The sequence below is a fragment of the Tupaia chinensis genome, unplaced genomic scaffold (genome assembly GCF_000334495.1).
Source record: "Tupaia chinensis unplaced genomic scaffold, TupChi_1.0 Scaffold000255_1, whole genome shotgun sequence".
In the NCBI taxonomy this organism is placed as follows: domain Eukaryota; kingdom Metazoa; phylum Chordata; class Mammalia; order Scandentia; family Tupaiidae; genus Tupaia; species Tupaia belangeri.
In genome coordinates, this window is record NW_006159735.1 from 909,782 (window position 1) to 935,598 (window position 25,817).

A 25,817-nucleotide genomic window follows, 5' to 3' on the forward strand; every position below is an offset into this window, starting at 1 on the left:
TGTGGCCATCCCCCTTGGGGGGGGGGTGATTTCTCACTTTCTCTCTCCACCTGGGAAGTGTGCATGCCCTATAGCAAAAATGAAAGCTACATGCACATGTGACCACTATCAACATTCTTTATGTGACCACCTTTAGTCTAATTTCCTGTTTGTCTTTAATGTACTTTTAAACAAGAATACTTATGTTCAAGAATAGTTTGGATATCAGGTATTAAGAGAACCCAGAAATAAATACCACACTGGTTTCAAGCTCTAAAGGGGGAGGGTGGGGGGGCGGACAACACTGTAGAAAGGACAAATTGAGGCTGAACAGTGGAATACTACTAAGTCATAACAAGACAATGAACGACAGATACAACAGGAACTCAAAAGTATCGTGCTAAGTGAAAGCCCAACGCGAATGACGACACAGTAAAAGACTCCACTTTAAAAGGCAAAGCTCCGGTGATGGCCAGCAGATCAGTGGCTGCCTGGAGCCAGGGAGCAGGTGGAGGTAACAAAAGCGCGCAAGGGGACATTCAGTGCTGAGGAAAACTTCTCCTCCTGATTGTGATCACACCTCAGATATGCTACACTTGTCACCCTGGGTTGAACTATACACCTAAAACTGGTGAATTTTTATGTAAGTTGTATCTTAATAGAACTGACTCCCAAAAAGGTCACTAGTCACCAGTGAGTTTTCTCCCAATGAGCTCTTCACACACCCTCCCATCACACTCCAGTGGTTCAGCGCCGATACTCAAGCCATATAAAAAAGGGCAGGCAGCGTCATTAACACGCGGGAAACTCAGTCCTGACCTTCACTGTCTGATTTTAAACCATTTACTAGGCAGAATTTAACAGGTGAAAAGAAAAAAAAAAAAGGGGGAGTTAAAGCTGAACATAGTAAAGAGACTTACCTAAGGCGGAACAGAAACTTAAAAGATAAGGTGGTGGTCAGACTAGCCCCCATGACACAAAATATTGCTAATCACTCTCCTTTTCATGAACTAAAGACAGTCCCATCTCAGCGCAAGAATATCTGACAACTGAAGACTGTCTTGAAGAGCATCAAATCCACATTTCTCACAGAGGGGCTGGAGATCACCGGTCTGGGGACCTCACATTTCGGATAACTGATATCCTCACTTCCCCCTGTGTCATAAATCTCGGGATTCCATCCTACAGTTCCAAATTCCGCTGGACTGCCCGAAGTACAAGGAAGAGATCTCACTTATGTGTTCACGAGATATTTACAGAGCTCACTTGTGTTGCTAGAGTGAGTAAAATAAGGATCTTTTCTTATGAACACAGGAGTCTAACAGCTGAGATCAGACAGGTAGACAAATAACAGAAAACAAGGCAGAAAGTGATCTGAATGACATCACTTCTTTAATTAACTTAACACATACAGTTCCTGGTACTATTAAATAATTCAAGAGATAAAATAACAAAGCAAAATATGCAGAAAGGCAGAAATGTCCTCTCTGGTTGACCGAGTCTCTAGGAAAGCTTAGAGAAAAGGAAGAAAACTGAGGAAGAAAAAGGTACCACATCTAGCAAGGGACAGAGCACAGGAGACAGAAGGAACGGTGCTTGTGAACACAGACAATGGCAGCAGAAAAGGACTTGTCCGCTTTTGCTGTTCAAAGATAAAAGTTTATCCAGAAAAACTGCTATGCTGAATTAAGGCCAGGGAATGAAAGAGGAAGAAAGAACATTGCTGACAGCCTGCTTACCAGTTACTTCCTGTTGACTCTGCCATCGACCTTCACAAAGACATTCTTTCTCATGATAAAAACTTGCCACAGACCTTGAGGGCTGGCCACAGGCCTTGCTAACAAGGGCGACTGCCAATAAACTGCTCCAGATAACCTCTGCTCACCGAGGATTCTCTCCCAGTCCTGCCCCCTCCCTCCAGAAGCCCTCCCCTCAGTTATCTTGGACCAATGTGAACTCTTCCCCCAGACATTGCACTTCTTTTTTATTTAAAAGAAGCCTGTTTCATCAGAGCTGCCATACGTGTTTCTTGCCTCTCTCTGGCCCTGCTGCTGATGCGATCTGACCACATGCCTCAGGGTCTGACCTTATTTTGAGCAGCTTCCTGAGACCAGCACATTCCCTCTTCTTTGTCACTTAGTCTGCAGAGCTCATACACAAGGTACAGGGCAGGTGAACGCTGTCAGAAATGCTAGACACGTTTGGACCAGATTTTGACACCTTTGAGTGAAGAATGTGGAGTGTGTTTGGTAGGAAATAAAAATGCCACACAAAGTTTAATCTATTTTGGAAGCTATAACACAATAATTCTTAAATTAGACTATACACCACAAATGTGGGCAAGCTTTTTCATAATACAAAAGCACCAGGAGATTCTGACTCAGTAGGTCTGGAATGTGGCCTGGGCACAGGTCACCGGGAGGGTGGTGCACACAGGGGTTAAGAGTCATTGCTCCAAGGAGGCGCTGCCTGGTCTTCACAGATGTCTGCAGGCAAGATGACAAGTGTGCTTACCCAATGCAGGCAAAGATAGGCAAAAATAGACACTGGGGAAGAAAGACCCATGACAAACAAGAATTTGCAGTGGCCCGATAGATTTCTGGAACAAGGGGCCCCGTAGCGACACATCTGGATGTGCACAGGAAAGGTTGGGAGCTGACATACCAGAACATGCTTGAACGTGCTAGGAACACGGATATGCTGTTGAGACCCATGGTAGAGGGCAGCATAAGGACCCTATCAGGGGTGTCCGTCTGCCTCTTTCTCTACCTTGGAAGAAATACTTTTTAAAAATGGTTTCAGAGATAAAACCTCCATTTTAAATAAATACATGTTTCTTAAAAAGTTGTGACAGTGAGCAGCAGATCGCATAATGGTTATGCCGCTGGACTCCCATGTCATCGACTGTGGTTTGGGTCCCAGATCTGCCAGCTTAAAACTCAAGCCAGATGCATGTGCGTGAGTGCCCAAGATCCTGAGAGGAGAATGGAGGAGAAGGGACTGTGGCGAGACCATACCCCTGGGAGGTGATTTTTCACTTTCTGACTCTGTCTCCCTGGCAAATATATCTGTTGCCCTATAGCAAAAAATCTCTTAAAAAAAAAAATTGTTACATGAACCAGTTTTCAGTTACCTATTGCGCAAGTAACACTTTTAGTTAATGACACTAAATTGCATTTGTTCTTTTTTTGGGTTTTTTTGGGGTTTTTTTTAAGAGGTTTTTGCTATAGGGCTCATGCACTCGCCAGAGAGACAGAAAGCAAAAAATCACACCCTAGGGGGTATGGTCATATCACAATCTCTTCTCCTCCACTCTCCTGTTGGGATCTTGCGCATGCATGCACACACGCCCAGCGTGAGTTTAAGTCCCCCGAACTGCAGTTAACTACCTGTGAGTCCAGCAACATAGCCATTATGCCAACTGCTGGTCCCGACACTAATATACATTTAATCTTGGCACCAGCACACGGTGCGGTGGGTGAAGGTGCTGGGTTCCCACATGGTTCAAGTTCACAGACCTAGCAGCTTGGTTTCTCACTTTCTCTCTCTCCCCCTCTTTCTGGACAAAATAAAATAAATAAAATTGAATAAACAATTCTTAAAAAAAATTAATCTACATAATGCATTAAGGTTCCAACTCAAAAATCGTACCTAATGCATTTAAACATGACTGATCAACATACACCATCCATTTTACTTCTTTATATAGTTTTAAAAAGGAAAAAGAAATTCCAAAGAAGAAAGAAAATAGAAAAGAAAAACCAAGGGATAAGAAATTCACTCAATAATTTTTTTAGATAACGAAAGGGAGGAGAGTTGACAACTGGGAAGAACACAACCAGTTTCAAGCAAAAATGACTCCAGACACAGATAAAGACCAGCAACTAGTCTACCTTGGAGCGCAAAGAGCATCTGCCTCGTTCTCCACGTACCCCACCTCTAGAGTGACCAGATTATACTCTCTCTTGAGACAAGAGGCTGGTCTTTCTGAAGACCCTAGGCATAGTGAGTAAGGCAAGGCACTGATTGGGCTGAGCAGTTCTTCATGATGAGGACTGAGAACCTCTCTCCTTAGTCCACATAGGCCCAGCTCCTTTCTCCCTGGAGAGGAATATGGAGAGACTGAACAGCCCCACTCACGTCAGACCTGTGATAACCATTAGGGCAGAATTATTTTTTTCACTCTTCTCTTAGAAACTGTTGATCTGGGGGCCGGCAGGTGGCATGGTGGTTAAAGGTGCTGGATTCCCACATGGCCGATTGTGGTTCAAGTCCTGGACCTGGTGGCTTGCTTTCTCACTTTCTCTCTCTCTCTCTGTCCCTCTCTGGTCAAATTGAAATAAACAAATGAATAAATAATAAATAAAATAATTCTTAAAAAAAAACCTGTTGATCTGGGGCCAGCAGGGGCACAGTGGTTAAGGCACTGGAGTCCCACATGGCTGGCTGAGGTTTGAGTCCCCGACATGGGGACTTGATCTCTATCCCTCTGTGTCCCTCTGGCCAGATTAAAAAATAGTAATAAATAGGGCTGGCAGGAGGTGAAGTAGCTGAGGCACTGGACTCCCACATGATTGACCATGATTCAAGTCCTAAACCTGGTAGCTTGCTTTCTCACTTTCACTCTTCTCTCTCTCTCTCTGGCTCTCTCTGGTCAGATTTTAAAAATAGTCATAAATACCATTAAATAAGCAATTCTTTAAAAATAATAATTAATAAAATAGTGATAAATACCATTAAATAAGCAATTCTTTAAAAATAATAATTAATAAAATAATTTTTTAAAAGATCCTTTAAGGGAAAAAAAAAACTTATTGATCTATAAGAGCATTTACATGTCACTAGGTTATCTTGAAAAAACTCAACCTCCTCCTACACCCAAAACCCCTCCAGGTTTTCCAGTACAGGGTGTCACACTCTGTTTGAGGTCTGATGGGGACACGACTACAGACCAAGACTGTGCCTCGTGTCTTACTAATGTAACCAGCTAGGACTGGCCCATGGAGGGAAAACTTAGTACTAACTGTTGTTATATAAGCTTACCTGCAGGAAGCATATGCTCAAGAGAGCTGAGTAAACCTAAAGTTGACCCTGGTAGCAGAGGTAAAAAGGAATACTGGTTGTCACAGTACAAAACCTGTTTCTGGGGGATCGAATCAGATGCATCAGGTACCCTAAACTACTGCTCTCTGGACTACCCTATAACACTGGAAGGCCACTGTACCAACCAATCCGGGACTAGAATACAGCCTTTCCGCACGAGCACCAACCAATCAAGAACTGGCAAACATCATCACCCATTCCCCCCTCTTTCTGTCTCATGGTACAAAAGACCCTATTCCTTTCCATTCAGAGACAAAAAGTTGAGGTCTGCTCCTGTTTTCTTGCTTGCTGGCTAAGCAATAAACCTTCTGGCTTCAAGATCCCTCACCCCAGTGATTGACTATCAGTCAGTCCTGTTTGTTCAGTAACACTAAGACAGACATTAAATAAGAGGTGCTGGGGACCAGCAGTTAGCATAATGGCTATGTCGCTGGACTCCCACATAGTCGACCGTAGTTCGCGTCCTGGACCCAGTGGCTTAAAACTCACACCAGGCGCCATGTGCGTACGTGCCCAAGATACCGAAAGAAGAACGGAGGAGAAGGGACTGCAGCGTGGCCATATCCCTGGGGGGTGATTTCTCGCTTTCCGTCTCTCTGTCTGGCAAGAGCACGCACCCTATAGCAAAAACCTCTTTAAAAAAAATCAGAATTAAAAAGGTATATTCCTGGAACCAGCAGATGGAATAACAGTTATGTCACTGGACTCCCATGAAGTTGACCGCAGCTCAAGTCCTGGACCTGGTAGCTTAAAACTCACGCTGGGTGCTTGTGCATGTGGGCCCCAAGATCCCGAGAGGAGAATGAAGAAGGGATTGCGGCGTGGCCATCACCCCCTGGGGGGAGGGGGGGTGATTTCTTGCTTTCTGACTCTCTAACAAGTATATGCACCTTACAGCAAAAACCTCTCTCTCAAAAAAAGTATATTCTTATTACTTTGTAATTATTAGGACTATAATCTATTATTTTGATTTCATAGTTTACATTCATTCTGAACTTTAATGTCACCAAAATTTGCTGTATTTAAGAATATATTTATATTGGGCCAGCAAGGGGCAGGGTGGTTAAGGTGGCTAGACCCCACATAGCTAACCATAGTTCAAGTCCCAAGCCTGCAGCTTGACCATCCTCCCTGGGGGATGATTTCCGACCACATCAACCCTTCTCTCTGGCAAGTGCACAGGTCCTATATCAAATATTTAAAACAAGGGACCAGCAGTTAGCATATGGCTAGGTCGCTGGACTCCCATGTAGTCGACTGCGGTTCGTGTCCCGGACCCAGTGGCTTTAAACTCATGCTGGGCACGTGTGCGTGCATGCCCAAGATCCCAAGAGGAGAATGGAGAAGGGATTGCAGTGTGGCCATCCCCCCCGGGGGGTGATTTCTCGCTTTCTGTCTCTCTGTCTGTCTGGCGAGCATATGCTCCCTATAGCAAAAACCTCTCCAAAAATAAATAAATAAAACAAAACAAACAAGCTAAGAAATAAAAATAATGCATTAGTCTTTTCCTTTTCAAATATGTAGTAAATAATAAGATGCCATTTGAAAGCATTTCAAACTCTATTTTCTAGAGATACTATTTCTATACAATATTAATGCATAAGTAAAGAATCTCACTAATGACTCAGCCACAAATACAGGTCGCAAAACTGATCAAAAATTCTCAGCCAGTGTACACCCGATCTAGAAGCATACAGGCTAAATAGTCTATTGATCATTACTAGGTGACAAGGGTTTTTATCTTAAAGGCTTTTGCCACAGGGCATATGAGCTTGCCTGAGAGACACAGAAAGAATCAAAGTGAGAAATCACACCCCCCACCCCAAGATGACCAAGCCAAAATCCCTTTTCCTCCACTCTCCTCTTGAGATTTTGGACACGCACATACATGCATGTGTGCCTTTCAAGCCTCCCAGTCCAGGACTCAGTAGTAGAAGACATGTAAGTCCACACCTTAACCACTACTTCACCTCCTGGCTCCACTAGAGAGAATTTTAAGAGCTCAAATAATATCTACAAAAGCCTAAAATAAAAAATGCTTTAAAATAAGTAGACAAAAAACTAAATGCAGGGAGAAAAAGGCAAAATTTAAATGTGCTATAAAACTTTTATATACTAAATGCATTTAGTGATTGTTTGTCCTGATTCTTAGATCTATTTATAGTTTTGACAGTCTTGCCTCTGAAGCTTAGCTAAAATAAAAACTCTTTTATTAATAATTTGTTAGAACTGTACAGGGGGACCTCAAAAGTTGTGGGAAAATAGAATTAAAGTACAAGTTTAAATTGGCATGAAGATTATTCAAATCCGGGAACCAGCAGTTAGCGTAATGGCTATGTCGCTGGATTCCCACGTAGTCAACCGCGGTTCGCATCCCGGACCCGGTGGCTTAAAACTCACGCCGGGCACGTGTGCGTGCGTGCCCATGATCCCGAGAGGAGAATGGAGGAGAAGGGATTGCAGCGTGACCACCCCCCCTGGGGGGTGATTTCTCGCTTTCTGTCTCTATGTCACTCTCTGTCTGTCTGGCGAGCGCACGCGCCCTATAGCGAAAATCTCTCTCCAAAAAAAAAAAAATTATTCAAATCCATTTTTTTTTTCATAATCCCTCTTCTTTGAACTTTCTGGTCACCAGTTGAATATGAAACACGAACTAAAAAAATCCAAAAATAGCATACCATGCTAGTAGAATTTCACTCTATTGTTTTCACTGTAACTGATCTCTTCAAACACTTTTTTAAAATCAAGACATCTATTGCTACATAGCCAGACCTGATTTGATAGCATCTCAAGATGTTTGTTTCAGAAGACATTTTATATGGTTTACTAATCCCACACTCCACTTTCAGGCAGAAATTTCTAAAACATGCCATTCTATTTGATTTACACACCTGTCTTTACAAACAAAGTAATATGTAAGTCTTGTCATTAAAAATTGAAAAGTATTCAGGCTAGCTGGGTTGCACAGTGGCAACGTAACACTGCACCACTGGCCGACATGAATCTGGGACGGTCCCAGTTCATGGCTGGGTTTGGGGCAGATCATGGCATGAGGACCCTGTTTGAGGTGGCCATGTGTCTATCCTTCAGTCGCCCGCCCCCCTTCTCTCTAATATGGGAGGAATAAACAAACTTTAAAGAATTGAGAACTATAGAATAAAAGTTAAAAAGCATGGTCTTCGAAGTTCACAGATCTCAGGTTAAGTTCCAGCTCCAACAGTTATAAGCCCTGTGGCCTTGTGTCTCTATTTCACCTCTCTGATATGTGTTCTTCTCACCAATTGTATTCCATAGTTTTGCAGTGTTGGAAAGATTTATAAACTGTGAAAAACATCAGTCACAAATCTTTGTCCATACTTAACAAATTATTTTCATAGGACACAACACAAAGATTAAAATTACTAGAGCAAAGATCATAGGCATTCAAAAACCAAACATGGGTCCAACTGCAATGGTGCGTGCTGCTAAGACACTGGTCTGCAAAACATGGGAGCCCCAGGTTCAATTTCTAGTCCAACCTAAGTTTAGCACTCGGGAGCCTGTCAGGAGGATCTCAAGCTCAAGGCTAGCCTGGGCAGCACAGTGCGAGACTATTTGGCAGAGTTAGGCGTGGTGGTTCATCCCTGGGAGACTACAATAGGAGGATCACAACAGGGAGACCTGCCTTAGCAAAACAGCAAGACCTCCTCCATTCTCCTCTCCTCATCATCTTCATCAGCAATATCAACTAAAACAAAAACATAATGCCACAGGGCCAGCAGGCAGTGTAGTGATTAAGGTGCTAGACTCTCGCATGATCCACCGCAAATCAAGTCCCAGATCTGACAGCTTGAAACTCATGCTGGGTACGCCTGTGTACATGCTCAAAATCCCAAGAGAATGGAGAAGAAAGGAATGATGAGTGGCCATCCCCCACAGGGGGTGATTTCTCACTTTCTGTCTCTATCTCTCCAGTGAGCACAAGTACCCTAGAGCAAAAAATCTCTTAAAAAAAAAAATAATAACAATGCCACCAAATTGCTCCACAAAATTCTGTACAAGTTATAGTCTCATAATCAGGAAGAGCATTCATTGTAATTAAACTGCTTATCATGGGCTCCCATACGCACTCTAAGATAATCCCACGAACATAAAGTCTTTCTTCCTTAAGGTGACTTTTAACTTTTTTAAAAGGAATTATTTATTATAGTTTTATTTCACACACACACACACACACACACGTATATATTAGGAGAGGTTTTCGCTATAGGGCGTGTGCGCTCGCCAGACAGAGAGAGGCATAGAGACAGAAAGCGAGAAATCACCCCCCAGGGGGGATGGTCACGCCGCAATCCCTTCTCCTCCATTCTCCTCTCGGGATCTTGGGCACGCACGCACACGCACCCGGCATGAGTTTTAAGCCACCAGGTCCAGGATGCGAACCACGGTCGACTACGTGGGAGTCCAGCGACATAGCCATTACACTAACTGCTGGTTCCCTTCATATATTTCTTTTTAAATTTCCTATAAGGTGCCTTCCAGAGAGAGAGAGGGAGAAAGAAAAAGAAAAAGAGATACAGAGAGAGAGAAAAAACAAAAAATTCCCAGGTCGGAGACTCAAGATAGACCATGTGGGAGGCCAGTGCCTCAATCACCAAGCCATCTGCTGCCCCTGATTTGTAACTTTATTTCCTTCTAAGAATTATTTTAGGACACCCATGTAGTCAACCTCCATTTGAGTCTCTGACCCAATGGCTTAAACTCACACTGAGCATGTGTGCTTGCATGTCCAAGATCCCAAGAGGAGAACGGAGAAGGGATTGACAGGGGCCCCCCCCGCGGGGGGGGGGGGTCATTTCTAGCTTTCTGTCTCTCTGTCTCTCTCTGTCTTCCTGGAAAGCACACGTACCCTATAGCAAAAACCTCTCAAAAAATTATTTTATTTAACTTTATTACTTACTTACTTACTTTTAATTTGACCAGAGAAGGACAGAGCAAGCATGAGGGGGCTGGGTGAAAAGGCAAGCTGCCAGGTCTGGGACTCAAACCACAGGTGGCCATGTGGGAGTCCAGTGGCCTTAACCACCATGTCACCTGCTAGCCCCCCAACTTGTAACTTTTTAACAGCAAAATCATTTTGCAACTTTTAAAAGTCCTATTCTTGCCTGCTAAAGGGTCTATTCTGAGTCATGCTAACTCTTTAATCAGTGTCATCACACAGATTTCCTTAAGTGGTTTTCATCATTACTTTTTACATTTTTGAGAAAACACATCCTCGTATAAATACAGTAATTCAATGGACAACAATTCAGCTGATATTGGAGAAAGATTTATACTTATGGCAAATATAACAACATTAACTATTTACTTTATAATTCTCTTTGTTTCATCATGAACAAGACAGATATGGCCCCTGTGTAACTCCACTGAAATAGAACAAAGAGTGTAATTATAACTGTACTGGTTAAAAACAAACAAAAGCTAAACTCTACTATGTGCTATACGCCAGGCATTATTTGTTTTCACATTTATTTCAATACATTTTTAAGATTAACTTCTTAAAAGGCACAAACGGCACAAGAGAAACTTTCACTATTGAGGCAATTCATCATTGCGCAAAATCCCTGAGATGTCGGCTGAAGTGGTTCTGTCTACCCCTAATTAAATGCACAGAGACACTTTCCAGGCACCTGCCTCAGCCTGCTCTGCTCCCCCACCCCCAGAAGCCATGAGGGGACCACGTGATCTCACCATCTTAACATCTTAACTCCGCCTTTCCAGGCTGGACTCAAGGGCAGCACTTACAAAAACGATGTGTCCAACTCTTCAGCTAAAAGAAATTCAAGTACAACAACTATGCTTTCGGGGTCCCTTCCCAAACATAAGCAAAAGTAAAAAGGAAAAAAAAATCTTTTTTTTTTTCTTTTTTGGAGAGGTTTTTGCTATAGGGGTCTGTGCTCAAAATACCAATAACTTGATAAATACAGCCCTGGAGAGCTGGTCCCTGCTCACCATTCTAGCTTCCCAGCAAATTCCTTTGCTCTTCTTTTCTGTTTCCTACTGAGTCCTAGGAAAAGTCATGACACATTTTTGCATAGAAAGATACACTGCATTATTTCAAAAACATACAAAAAGAGATACGCCCATCAGCAGTGTTAACAATTCTTTATTTTATAGTTTGGTGTTTTTTTGGTTGTTTTTTCTGTTTGTTTGTTTGTTTGTTTTGCCATGGGGGACATGTGCTTATGGGGTGTGTATGTGGTGGGGACAGGAAGATAGTTAGAGGGGAAGTGAGAAATCACATACATACCCCACCATGGAGATGTTGTTACCACAATCCCTTTTCCATTCTCTTCTTGGAATTTTGGGCACACACACAGATGTACTCAGGGTTCTCAAGCAACCAGGTCCAGGACTTGAAATGCAGTCAGTCATGTGGGAGTCACCTATGGGAGTCCACCTCTTTAACCACCACACCACTTGCTGGTGTCAATAATTCTTAAAATTTAGTACTATTGGGACCAGCAGTTGGCATAATGGTTATGTCGCTGGACTCCCATGTAGTTGGTCGCAGTTTGAGTCCCAGACCTGGTGGCTTAAACTCATGCTGGGCACGTGTGCATGTGTGCCCAAGATCCCGAGAGGAGAATGGAGAAAGGGAAGGGATTGCGGCGTGGCCATCCGCCCTGGGGAGTGATTTTTTGCTTTCTGTCTCTCTGTCTCTCTCTGACTCTCTGGCAAATGCACGCACCCTATAGCAAAAACCTCTCCAAAAAAAATAATAATAATTTAGTAGTATTTGTTTCATATCTTAAATAAAGGAGTAATGTACTACGATCCATTTTATCTTCTAGAGAGATTAGCTATCAGGAACTTTAGATTATGGTTCTTGTGTATTTTTTCTTAATTAATAGTCTAAGTTGTTCTTTGCCCCAGCTGGCCTGAACTCAGGATCTTCCTGCCTCGGCCTCCACAGGGTTACAGGTGGCACCAGCTTCTACACATCTTCTCACGTTTACCATAATAGCATGTACCAATGAAAGCCCACACTAGGTCATACTTATGTGTCCAGTTTTGGGGCTTTTTTTTCCACTCTATTTAAGATTTACCCACACTGCTAGAGACAGTTCCTGTTCTTACTGTAACTGTCATGACATTGTCTGAATATTCACCATTACAGTCAGCCCTTTTCTTAGTGACCGTTCAGCTGCATCACTTTCCATTACAAACACGATGAAATCTGCATGCTCCACTCTCTTCTCGCACACATGTATGTGAGATTCTCCAAGGCAGTCTTTGTCTTGGCTACCCATGAAATCCATATACTGAGTGACAGCATTTACTTTAAAATAGAATAAAACAGAAACTCCTTAGGTGTTTCTTCATGCTGTAAGAGTATTGTTTCTAGAAACATTTCAGTTGTACTTGGATAGATCTTACATGCCATGCCCTGGGTCACCAAAAAAACCCACATACACGCGCATGCACAAACGCACACACGCACACACACAGAAGGTACTGGTCAACTGTATATATCAAGAAATTAAAGTCTTAAGGAACAGGCTATGTACATCCTCAACTCTGCAAAATTAAATAAATGGTGTCCACCTAGAACTTTTCATTAACTTGTGAAGTAAAGCTCTAGTTTCGGTTCATTCCATATGCATACCATACCCAATGTTCCCAGCACTTGGTTATTCATTTTAGATCAAACTAAGTCATACACATATACTGAATTTACCTATTTAAAAAGAAATGACATCTATACAATATTAAAGTGTCATCAATACATTTGTACACACATATTCAATCTAGAGTTATATCTTCTGATAATATTTTGGGGGGCCAGCAGGAGACGTGGTGGTTGAGGCGCTGGACTCCTACATGACTGACCAAAGATCTGAGTCCCAGACCTAGAGGCTTTCTCTCTCTCTCTCTCTCTCTCTCTCTCTCTCACATGTGCCCTATAGCAAGTTGAAAAAAAAAAAAAAACAATAAATTTAAAAATAAAATTAAAAATAACAGTATTTTGTAATTTTCTCTACCATGGTCATGCATACCTTTTGTTACAGTAATTTCTAGATATTTAGAGTCTCAATCCTTCACTCAAAATAATTTTAAAGCATTCTGATTAGCCAGCAACTACACCAGTCACTTAGCATTTGGTTAATGTTGGTTCAAGTTTTAGTTTGCCACCATCTTTCATTTTGGAACCTTTGGGATTCTAGATCAAATTCCAATCTGTCAGTTAAATTACAACCTGCAATTTATTCCTATTTTATTTCATGAATTTGGTATACTAAGCCAGCATTAAAAGCGAAGTAAACATTCTCCCTGGTCCAAAAATGTTTCAAATGTTTGTTTGTGAACACAAAGTTAAAATTTTTGTCATGAGAAGGCCCTAATCCCAAGACACACATGTGCTCAAAAATAAAAAGGGCATTAAGATATTAAATTGACTGATGCCCTTTCCTTCCTGAAGTTTTCATTAATCAACTTTTATTAATTAACTTTTACTTAATCAAAGTTAAGTTTACCCAGAAGATTGCCACTGCTATGGCTTAGATATTGCTTGTTCCCCCCCAAGGGTCATGTGCTGGAAGGTGGGTCCAGATGCACTGGTGTTAGGAGCAGTGCGACCCCTAGGAAGTGGGGCCGAGTGGCAGCCTTTGAATCATGGGGCACCATCCTCAAGAAGAGATTACCACCACCTTGTCGGGGGGAGCGAGTCCTCGCTCTGGTGGGAATGGGTCCATTCTTTCCAGAGGAGGTTGTTATGCTAATATGTGGCTGCCCACAGGTCCTCTCTCCTCACGCACACCCTCAAGACCTCTCTGGTTCTCCAGAACTGCCATGTTATGTTGCAACAGAGGCTGGCCAAACCCCGGCTCCAAGCTTTTGACCTTTCCAGCCACCAGAACTGGGAGCCACACTAACTTTCAGTCTTACTAAATCACCCAGTCTCAGGTATTTCTGCTTAGCAACACAATGGACTAAGACAGCCACTATCCATAAACTCCTATCTAGCTTGCTTTTCTGCCTGTCAAGCTGTAGCTCTTTTAAGGTTGATTCTATTTAAGATCAAGTCTACTTAAAATTAGAAACTATTCTCTGTTTATACTGGTGAAGCATTGTGGTCACTCACCCTGGAGTAAGCTACAGCAAGCTGCTAACCAGCAGTTAGGACCATCTACCTTGGAAACTTGTATTCAGGACTCAACTGAAACCACCAGTTGTTCCCTCCGTCTGTATCTTTCCTGAATAGAGCATAGTAGGGCCTTGGAGTCTTTGGCCAGACTCTGACAGAGGACGGCCACCACGGTTCACAGAGCCACTTTTATGTATATCACATAACCCATATTTTCAGTCAGAATATCCCAACCTTTCTAAATTTGGTTAAGAACTTAGCCAGTCAGTTTTTACATTGTAATTACAGACACAAAGACAGGAATTTAATTGTATTTATAAAATTTAACTGGCTCTGTCTAGAAACCCAGCACTCTTAAGACTGAAGAGAAAAAGAGGAAATAATTCAGTATGAATGTTTACCAAAAATACCTTACACAATACTTATTGTTCATAAGGTCTCCTACAACTAAACTTACACTTTTTTTGAAAGTAACAAGGGTCAGTAAAGTCCTACATACGTGCTTTCTTGTAAGGTAACCAGCCACATGTGGCTACTTAAATTTAGATTTCAATTAATTGAAAATAAACTTACAAACTCGGCATATCGGCCTCAGTTGCCACATTTCAAGTGTTCCAGCAGCAGTCACATATGGGAAACAGTTACCGTACAGGGCAGAGCATCAGAGAAAGTTCCATCTAACAGTGCTCCTGCTGTACAGTCTAAACTTGCATACTGTGTCAATAAAATATCTTTTTTTTAAAAGAGAGATTTTTGCTACAGGGCGCATGTGCTCATCAGAGACAGAGAGATAGAAAGCAAGAAATCATATGTACCCAGCAATTCTACTTCTCTCCTGCAGGGAGGATGACCATGCTGCAATCCCTTCTCCTCCATTATCCTCTCAGGATTTGGGGCGTTCATGCACACATGCCCAGCGTGGATTTTAGGCTGCCTGGTACAGGACTCAAACTGTGGTCAACTATGTGGGACTCCAGCGACATAACCATTACATCTTCTGCTGGTCCCAATAAAATTATCTTTACAATAAAGCTTGTTGAGGCAAGCCAGCAGCATGGCTTAAGGTCTCTGGATCCCACATGACTGACTGTGTGGTCTGAGTCATGGAATAGGCAGCTTGAGGGGGGAAAAAAAAAGCCAGGCGAATGTGTGTGCATGCAAAAATCCCAAGAGAAGAATGGAGGAGGGCGTATTGCAGCGTGGTCATACCCCACTGGGGGGTAATTTCTTACTCCCCACCACCCCCACCGCCTCTGAGTGTACATGCTCCTTAGTAAACTAAAGGAAATTACTAAGTCATGCTTTAAAAAGAAAACCGAGTCACTAGAAGAAAAGATCCCTTTGAGAGAAAGTTTTTTCCAAGTTTAGTGTTGAATTAAAAGAATACACTGATTGAGACATGAGGATAAGACAGGAGTGATGACTTTCATCATTTCTCACCCCTGGCTTCCTCCAACCCTTCTGTGTTAGATTAGTGGAAACACTTTAGCAGCAAGCACTGGGATTATAAATTGTTTGCCTAGTCCTTTATACCCTAGAAGCAAAGGCATTTAATTCCCAAACCAAATAACTGAAAGCAAGGAAAAAAACTATAATATCTCAGTAATAAAAAAAGATACAAACAGCACAATTTTAAAATAAGCAAAAGGCTCTGAATAGACTTTTTTCCAAAGAAGATCAACAAATGGCCAACAAGCACAAGAAAAGATGGTAAATATCACTGACCACCAGGGAAATGCGATCAAAACCACAGAAAGCTAGCACTCCATGCAGCAGGGTGACTACTCAAAAAGACACCAAGTGTCAGTGAGGTTGCTGAGAAACCTGAAACCTCTTACAATGCAGTTGGAATGCAAAATGGCTCCACTGTTATGGAAAACATGCTGCTCATTCTGCCAAGGTCAAACTTATGCACTGAGCAATCCTACTTCTCTCTCTCTCTCTCTCTCTCTCAACACACGCATATATATATATTCAGTACAAATGAAAGCATCCGTCTACTTGAAAATTTGCACAAGGGTCCAGACAGAGGCATGGTGATAATGTGCAATGCTCTTAAGGAAGTCCCACATAGGCAGGTTACCAAAACATGTGAGAAGATGGCCCTGAGCACACGTGTCCACGATCCCACCAGGCTGAGGCTAGGCTGGACTGTGGCATCAATGCCCTGTTGTGGGTGCTCCATTTCTCACTCATGGAATAAATTACCAAAGGTTTTAAAACTTGTACATAAACATTCAGAGTTCACATTATTCATAATAGCCGAAATATGGAAGCAACCCAAATATCTATCGGATGATGAGTGGATAACCCAAATGTGGTCTATCAATACACCAGTATATTATTCACCAATAAAACACAAGTAACAAGGGTGAACTACCGTATCCACATGCTAGTTTTATTACTTCAAATCTACTGTTTAAAAAAGGAAGACTTTAATAAGAAAATCATGAATGGTGGCCAAAAACCAAGATCCTAAACTGATATGGACAGAGATGTTATAAGACGGCATACAGCTCACTATACACGGGAAACTAACCGCCAAGTTACAAGTACAGTATCTGAACTTACTAGATCTTCTGAGTAGCATTTATCTCCACTTGAAGTGGTATAAGAAAAACATGCCAAATTTCTGAAACTCTCATAAAAATAGTTTGTTCAAAACAAAAGAAATTTCTTAAATTCTAGTATCTGGATACTAAAGCAATTAGGGGACATAAGTTACTTAAATGTATCCTTAGAGCTAAAGGAAAGATGTAGAAACATCTTTTTTTCTTCTTCCTTCTGAGACTAATTGATATACAATCATATATCTTTTTTTAAAGATTTTTATTTTTAAAATTTGCCATAGGGTACATGTGCTCACCATAGAGAGAGAAAGAGAGAGAGAAAGCAAGCCAAAAGGTCTTGCAATGCTGTTGGCCATGTGGGAGTCCAATGCCTTAACCACCATGCCACCTGCTGGCCCCCTTATGTATTTTTTTTATACAGAAACAGTTGGCATACAAACATTACTTTCTGCTCACAGAAGAGTGGTCACTTGGCTGCTCTTTCTCTGTGGAACTGAAGTTAGAATGACCAATGGCACAAACACCACCAGAGGGGCTGGCCCAAGAGAGCAAGAGAACGGCACTGACTTGGCCTCCACAAAACACAGAAAATCATCCAAAATTTGGGAGGACACTGTTGCTTTAGAAGGTCAGCCTTCTGGTGCTAATAGTAATAAAACTAGACAGCTAGTACTTCATCTTTATTGTCTCAAAACATGTAGCCTTGGCTATGATGGACGATCTCTCCCCCTCAGCCTGCTGCCCCGGAACAGATGGAGCAGGCGCAGAGGGGTAAGACGCCATGGCCCTCACACACGTGACCACAGAACAGAAAAATGTCCTGGTTATATCACACGACTGGACAGCACTGAGGCTGAGAGCTGAGGAATATCGAACAAGCACATACAGAGCAAGATCTGAATATACTTGTGTATTGTATAATACACTGAATACACTGATATACTGAAGTGTATGCACTTAGGTGCTGAAGCAGGACTGTGTCCAGCTGTGGGCAGGGGAGCTGGGGCAAGAGCAGCAGAGTCCCTGCCCCAGGAGCCAAAGCAGACTGCACAGTAGCTTTTCTTATAAGTACTAAATGATGAAAATGACGAGGACTTGGAGATCCAGGAAGATTTCACAGGGATGTGGGGTTGAACTGGGTCTGACACAGAGGTAGACTCCAGTCGGCAGTGGGGAATACATCTCATAAAGGAAGAATGAGTCCCTCTCTGGCCTCAAAACTACAGCGGGACTGAACAAGGTCTGTGGGCCTGACTCTGTATCGCTCAGAGCAAAGCAAGAATATCTAGGTGGGACCAGCAGTTGACATAATGGCTATGTCACTGGACTCCCAGTTCAAGTCCCGGACCTGGCGGTTTAAACTCGCGCTGGGCGCGTGGCATACGTGCCCAAGATACTGAGAGGAGAATGGAGAAGGGACGGAGGCGAGGCCATCCCCCCTGGGAGGGGATTTCTCGCTCCCTGTCTCTCTGTCTCTGTCTGGTGAGTGCACGTGCCCTATAGCAAAAACCTCTCCAAAAAAAAAAGAATATCTGAGCATAAGAGGAACCACGACCACAGAATCCTTTAATGAAAGAGAAAGGCACAAATGAGAATAGCGCTTAAGGCGGACCCTGAAAGACAGACGTGTAAGACTTTAGAGTTGGAGGGTGCAGGGTTTCAGGCAGAGGAAGCAGTCACTAGAGGAAAGGTCTGGCAAATGGCTACAACCCACCAGTTGGGCAGCAGCTTAGCACACGGGGAAAACAACAAGCTCGGCTGAAAGACACTGGGGGCCTCCACGGCTAGGCTATGCAGGCGGCAGAAAAGCAAGGAGGCAGACGGCAGATCAGGATGCCTGCCTTTGGAGGATCACTCTCCATACTTAGATAAGATGAATGATGGAACATGGCGAGCTAAAAAAATTTAGATTTCTTTTCCTATAAAATGCAGGAACCAATGAAATGCCCTTGCTTCATTCACCTTTCACATTTGTCCCAGTTTTCAAAAACAACCTGCTAAGTAACTGCCTAAAATAACTGAGATTCTGTATCAAAAAATGTTTTAAATGGTCATACCTTGTGATTCTTCCATAGGACTTTATCCATGGGAAAGAATCCTAATATTTTTCAAGTTAAAGAACGTATTATACAGGGAACCAGCAGTTAGCGTAATGGCTATGTCGCTGGACTCCCACGTAGTCGACCGCGGTTCGTGGCCCGGACCCGGTGGCTTAAAACTCATGCCGGGTGCGTGTGCGTGCGTGCCCAAGATCCCGAGAGGAGAATGGAGGAGAAGGGATTGCGGCGTGACCATCCCCCCTGGGGGGTGATTTCTCGCTTTCTGTCTCTATGTCTCTCTCTGTCTGTCTGGCGAGCGCACGCGCCCTACAGTGAAAAATCTCTCCAAAAAAAAAAAAAAAAAAAGAAGAAAAAAAAAAAAAAAGAACGTATTATACACAATCAAGGATCGCTTAGCACAAACACATATTTAGAGAACCTCTTATATTCTTAAATTTATTAAAAACAAATTTATCTTTAAAAGAAACTTTATGGGGCCAGCGAGCTGCATGATAGTTAAGGCACTGGACTCCTACATGGCCGACTACGATTTGAGTTCTGGACCTGGCAGGTTGAAAATCTCGTTGGGTGAGAGTGCATGTAAGCCCAAAATCCCAAAAGGAGAATGGAAGACCAGGGAAGGCAGCATGGCTTAATCCCTTGGGAGGTGAGTTCTCACTTTCCCTCTGCCTCTTTCCAGCAAGTGCAAGTGCCCTAGTGGGGGGAAAAAACCTTAAAAAATGGCAAAGAGTTTTCTGTACATTAAAACAAAAATGCCAACAAAAACTATTTAGGAGATCATCATTAGTCAAACATTTGTAATTTAAGTCTCTGAATTAGAGAAGCTATAAAAGAAGTAAAAATAAAAATAGTTACAATATAAAAACATTCCTGGGGCTGGCAGGTGGTGGTGTGGTTAAGGTGCGGACTCCCCAATGCTTTTTCACTTCCCCTTCTCTCTCTGTCTCTGGTTACATTTAAAATAATAACGAATAAAATTATACAAAATAATTCTTTTTTTTTTAATTCAAGAATGAAATGACCACTCATAAAATTACACTTAATTCCCATCTCTTCCCACTGGGGGAGGAAAATATCTGTTTAATAGAAGCAAATATCAATTAATAGTCTTTCCCTGTAACTAAGCATCTGACAAGAGAATGCAGATATAATTTAATAAAGCTGAAAGGGAACCAGCAGGTGGCGTGGTGGTTAAGGTGCTGGACACTCCCACATGGCCAACCACAGTTCGAGTCCCTGGACCTGTTGACTTGCTTTCTCACTTTCTTTTTCTCTCTCTGGTCAAATTAAAAATAAAAGAATAAATAAATAAAATTAAATAATTTAAAAAACTGAAAACTTTATAAAAATAATCAAGATTCCACAGTGACTATAAATAATGTGAACCTAAATATGAACAAAACTACCAACAAATAAGAATCGGGCAGACCAGCTAACAACTATAGAAAATAAGATTAACAAATATAACACGTTGGCAAGCCTTTTTTTAAAAGATTTTATTTTTTAAAGAATTACTTATTTGTTTATTGTTGTTATTATTTTTTAAGTTTGACCACAGACAGAGAGAGAAAGAGAGAGAGTGAAGAGAAAATGAGAAAGCAAGCCACCAGGTACAGGACTCGAACTGCAGTCAGCCATGTGGGAATCTAGTGCCCTAACCACAATGCTTCCCTGCTGGTCCCGAGTTGTTTTTGTTTGTTTGTTTTAAGTTTATTCATTTGTTCCATAGGCAAGAGAGAGAGTGTACACACCCAACAGGCTCTTGCCACAGCAGACTGCCCCAGTTTCCAGCACACAGAAGCCAGCATCTTCAGGGATGTCTCCTGAAGCAAACCAGCAACCTCCCCATGAGAAACGTTAGGTTGCGCTATCTTCAGAGGCCCCTTTCCTTTCTTCTTTGCGTGTGTGTGTAGGAGAGAAAGAAGCTTTTCAAAAAAGAACAACTTGTGTATGAAAGAATTCAGGGAGACCACTAGAAAAAGAGATGCAGCTCTCAACTACTTTCACAAAAGTGAAAGGTCTTCTGTTTACAATTCTGGTAAAAAAAAAAAATCAAATGAAAAATACATTTTTAGGGAGAAACTACTACACCAGAAACAGTATTTGTGTTGGTCTTTGTTCCTCCTATAAACTGGCTCACAGATGCAGTATTCTGTCAAATATAAAATAAAATTAACTTAATTTTAATAATTTTTAGCTGTTATTTAAAAATAAGAGCCAATTCAATATTTTTCCACTATTTATATAAAATTTACTCCCCACTGAAGTAGATTCACATTAAGAACAATTTCGCTACATCAGTTCCAATTAGATGAGATAGACTTTATTTTAGTAATTTAATAATATAGAAAGTAAAAATAGGAAAAAGACAGCAAAGGTTTATACCAGTAGCTGCCACTTTAAGGTGAGACTGGGTGACTTTTCTTTCTTAATAAAGAGATAGAATTAAACAAATACTGTTTACAACAATGCAAATACATCAACAAGTAAGATTTCGAAAAACATACTTCTCATATGAATTACAACTGCTTCTCAATCTATCCCTAGATAATTAGAAAAAATCTCTCATATAAAATATCTCCTTGCTCCCTATGATATGCTAAACGCTGTGAAGACAAAATTCAATAACAATGTTTGCTTATTACTATGTGACACTTTATTCAACCCTTAAAATAATCTAACACACTAATTATCAACATCAATTTCTGAAGACTGAGAAAGATTAAGCCATTTGCCCAAGGTTATAAAACTAAACAGTGGATAAGCCATCCTTCACACTAAGACTGTCTACAAAGCCCAAGCGCCTAACCAGTAAGCCAGGAGCCGCCCGAAAGGCGCCTTCTTTAAAGAACGCACGCATCAATAACCGTGAGCAGAAAGTACCAAAGCATTTAAGATAGGCGCTGCTGAAGTATTTGCCAAATGCTACAGATGGTATTCTTATACCATCCAGGGTGGTGAAGAAAGTAAGGCATCAAAGGCACAGGACAGAGAAAATGGTAAGAGAATTTAAAGGAGCCACAGGAGGAGAAAGACCTGGGAGATCAGGCAGAGGACAATGTCATTTCTTAGAACCTACAAATACTACCTGGCAATTGACACCCGAAAAAACTCGTGAACTCTGAGGAATAGAGAGGCAAGAGTCAAATGTTTACTTATATTTCATCTTCAATTTAAGGACATATACAATTCAATTCATATTATGAAACATGATGAAGTAAGACTATTTCGAATGCTTCATCACATGAATCTGTCACCACTGCACTCACCTGTGAAGCCATTTCTTCCATCTAAATTCCAGTTTTTCAAAACGCAGCATCTTCACTTCTAAGTCGTTTGAGATAGGCATGTGTGTGTCTATGTGTACACACATGCATGTGAAATATACACGACACTGTCATATGTCTGTTATCACTTCAAGTTAGAAATAACTACTCATTCAGGTCAGTTTTTCCTTAATTTCTTTTTGACAGAGAGATTTTTGCCATGGGGTGTATGTGCTCACCAGAGAGACAGAGAGAGAAAGTGAGAAATCATCCCCCCAGGAGGGGATGGACACACCATAATCCCTTCTCCATTCTCCTCTAGGGATTTTGGACATGCATGCACACGCGCCTGGATCCGGGACTACATGGACCACTCAACTACATGGAAGTCCAGCGATGTAACCGTTACACCATCTGCTGGAATTTTATACACGTACACATACAGTCTCCACTTTTCAATCACTTAATTTGCTCTTTCATCTTTAAAAGGTGCTAGAAAGACATTCGACACTCCCAACTATGAGAAATAATTACAAAATCAGTGTTAAATGCCTTTGGCTTTCTTTCTTTCTTTATTTATTTCTTTTACTGTTTCTACTGGTGAATTCTAAGTATGTCAAAAACTAGCAAAAATTGAAATCATTTCCATTTATGTTAACACAAAGAATTCTCTGCTATTCAAAATAAAGTCAGAGAAAGTTTCCCCAACAAAATGATGCACAGTACTCTTTCCTGAGGATAATTTTTTTTTGGGGGGGGGGGACACTTACATTCTAGCAGTTACAGTATTTCTACATTCTCGGTGTACTTTAGAGGAGGAGCAAAAACAAAACAGTGAAAACTGAAGTAGGTTTGACCTAGGTGAGGGGTTCTAAAAACTGTGACCTGGGGCGGGAGAGAAGCACGGCAGGTGGCATGGTGGTTAGAGATGCTGGACTCCCACATGGCTGACCACAGTTCAAGTCCTGGACAAGGTAGCTTGCTTTCTCACTTTTCTCTCTCTCTCTTTCTATCTCTCTGTCTCTCTCTGGTCAAGTGAAAGAAAGAAAGAAAGAAAGAAAGAAAGAAAGAAAGAAAGAAAGAAAGAAAGAAAGAAAGAAAAGAAAAGAAAGAAAGAAAGAAAGAAAGAAAAGATTTTTTTTTTTTAAATTTTAATCTAAAAAAAAAACAACTGTGACCTGGGGCTGGCAGTTGGTGTGGTGGTTAAGGGCACCAGACTCCCACATGTCCAACCGTGGTTCAAGTCCCAGACCTGGCGGCTTGCTTTCTCACTTTCCTTCTCTCTCTCCCTCTCGCTCTGTCCCTCTGGTCAAATTAAATGAATAAAGTTAAATAAAATAATTATTTAAAAATAAGTAGTTGTTAAAAAATAAAACTGACCCAAGTCTCCTCAAGAGCTCGCTAATAAACACAGCACAGTTCTGTGTATGGGTTTTTGATTGCAGGAAGGAGGCTGGGTCTGAAAAGACACATTTCTAACAGGCACTCAGGACTGTCCATACCAATGCTAGATTATGATAGACATAGTTCATTATGTTAAGGATTGAGTTTATCTTGAGGAATTTCAGGCATGGAAATGATGCTGCAAGATTTGTAGACTAGGTTGTTTTTCTTTTTAAATTCTGTGAGTGAGAAAGAGACAAAGATAAAGAACCCTATAGGGTCCTGCTGGCATAACCCACCCTCTAGCCTCAGTCAGCTTGGGTCATGGGAACATGGATGCCTGACATACTCAGAGAGGTTTCCAGGCTTGGACCTGCAGCCTTTCCATGTGGGCCTGCCCCACAGAGCACTGTGTTTTACTGCTGAGCCATCATCTAGTCTCCCAGATTTATGGTTTGAAAATTTTCACTCTGACAGCAGTGTGGCAAATGGAGCTTCCACATATAACATTTAACCTATTCTAATCTGTAGTTTCCCATGTTCATATTATTTGCTAACAAGGTGCATCTTCCAATCAAGGGTTTATTGTAGTTTTAATTGGTAGTGCTGCTGCTTTCTCGGTGATGAAGAAAATAACAGTGCAGAATGTAATTTAAAGCAGCCAACTCAAGGGAACAGTATTACTGCTTCAGATAAAGGGAAAATAGGCTTGATTCCCATTTTGTAGATGAAGAATAGATTTTAAGACAAGATAAGCAACCAAGTCATAATCATACCACTAGTAAATGACAAGTCAGGACTAGAAAATCCCTAATTTTCAGCACATAAACAGCTTTGCTCTGTGTGATACTGTTTACCATAACCTGTCGTTTGCTTGCCAGAACAGTGGCAAAGAGGAGGAGGGCAGGTCAGCGCATCCTTAAGACAGCAACAGCAGGAACAAAGACAGGACTTAATAGGCACCAGGTGTAAAACACCAAATTTGAGCAAATTAGATGGATCACTTCAGCATTTTTATTAAGAAACTATAAATAAAACAGTCAAATGAACCACCTCTACAAATGTGGTGATAGAATCAGAACAGCAGTTCAGGAGCACTGTACCACACCAGGCCACGAGATGCAGAATATGACCATAATGTCTCCAAAGAGACAAGATGCTGGTTTCAGGACTCGTTTTTAAACTCTAACGGGGGGACCAGCAGTTAGCGTAATGGCTATGTCGCTAGACTCCCATGTAGTCGACCGTAGGTCGCGCCCCAGACCCGGTGGCTTAAAACTCATGCCGGGCGCGTGTGCATGCGTGCCCAGGATCCTGAGAGGAGAATGAAGGAGAAGGGATTGTGGCGTGACCATCCCCCATGGGGGGTGATTTCTCGCTTTCTGTCTCTATGTCTCTCTCTGTCTGTCTGGCGAGCGCACGCGCCCTATAGTGAAAGTCTCTCCAAAAAAAAAAAATCCTAAACTCTAGCGGGGAACCCATGAAGTCAGGTTTGCTGAAACAAGCACCGGGTCTCTAGACCCCGTATTATCAGCATCCTAACTGGCTCTTAAAAACCCAAGACTTTCTAGGGAGCCAGCAGTTAGCTTAATGGCTATGTAGCTGGACTCCCATGTAGTCGACCGTAGGTCGCGTCCCAGACCCGGTGGCTTAAAACTCACGCCAGGCGCGTGTGCGTGCGTGCCCAAGATCCCAAGAGGAGAATGGAGGAGAAGGGAGTGCAGCATGACCACCCCCCCTGGGGGCGCTATAGCTCTATAGCGGAAAAAAAAAAAAAAAAAAAATCTCTTCCATTCTCCTCTCGGGATCTTGGGCTCGCACGCACACGCGCCCGGCGTGAGTTCTAAACCACCGGGTCCGGGATGCAAACCGCGGTCGACTACGTGAGAATCCAGCGACATAGCCATTACGCTAACTGCTGGTTCCCAAAAGCTCAAGACTTTCTGGTGGCATCAAACAGAAATGACTCTCTGGGACTAGCTATTGGCATAATGGCTATGTCGCTGGACTCCCATGTAGTCAACCATGGTTCAAGTCCCGGACCCGGTGGCTTAAACTCATGCCAGGTGTGTGTGTGTGTGTGCACCCAAGATCCCGAGAGGAGAATAGAAGAGAAGGGACTGCAGAGTGGCCATCCCCACAGGGGATGATTTCTCGCTTTCTGTCTCTGTCTTTGTGTCGAGCGCACGCACCCTATAGCAAAAACCTCTCCAAAAGGAAAAAAAAGAAAAAAAACAGAAATGACTATCAAAACACAAACTCAGCTTTGGATCCAATGTGGTCTAGAAAGGTGTGACTTTCTAAAATACCACTCTGTAGGCTGGCAAAT

The 25,817-nt window shown here is 42.1% G+C and overlaps 1 protein-coding gene across 9 annotated transcripts in view; it reads right to left on the minus strand.

The window, feature by feature from the left end:
* The window catches only part of SRPK2 (SRSF protein kinase 2), a 295,143-nt gene that overhangs the window by 102,236 nt on the left and 167,090 nt on the right, over nt 1–25,817 (minus strand). The window contains exon 1 of one of the 9 annotated variants that reach the window (XM_006149160.2): nt 1,719–1,949. The exons of 7 other annotated variants lie outside the window; for them this stretch is intronic. In XM_006149160.2, the coding sequence (XP_006149222.1) occupies nt 1,719–1,744 (26 nt within the window). In that variant the 5' untranslated portion in view covers nt 1,745–1,949. Of the gene's footprint in view, nt 1–899; nt 1,122–1,718; nt 1,950–25,817 lie in introns of those variants that run through there. One more of the 9 variants, XM_006149158.3, reaches the window with a different exon arrangement.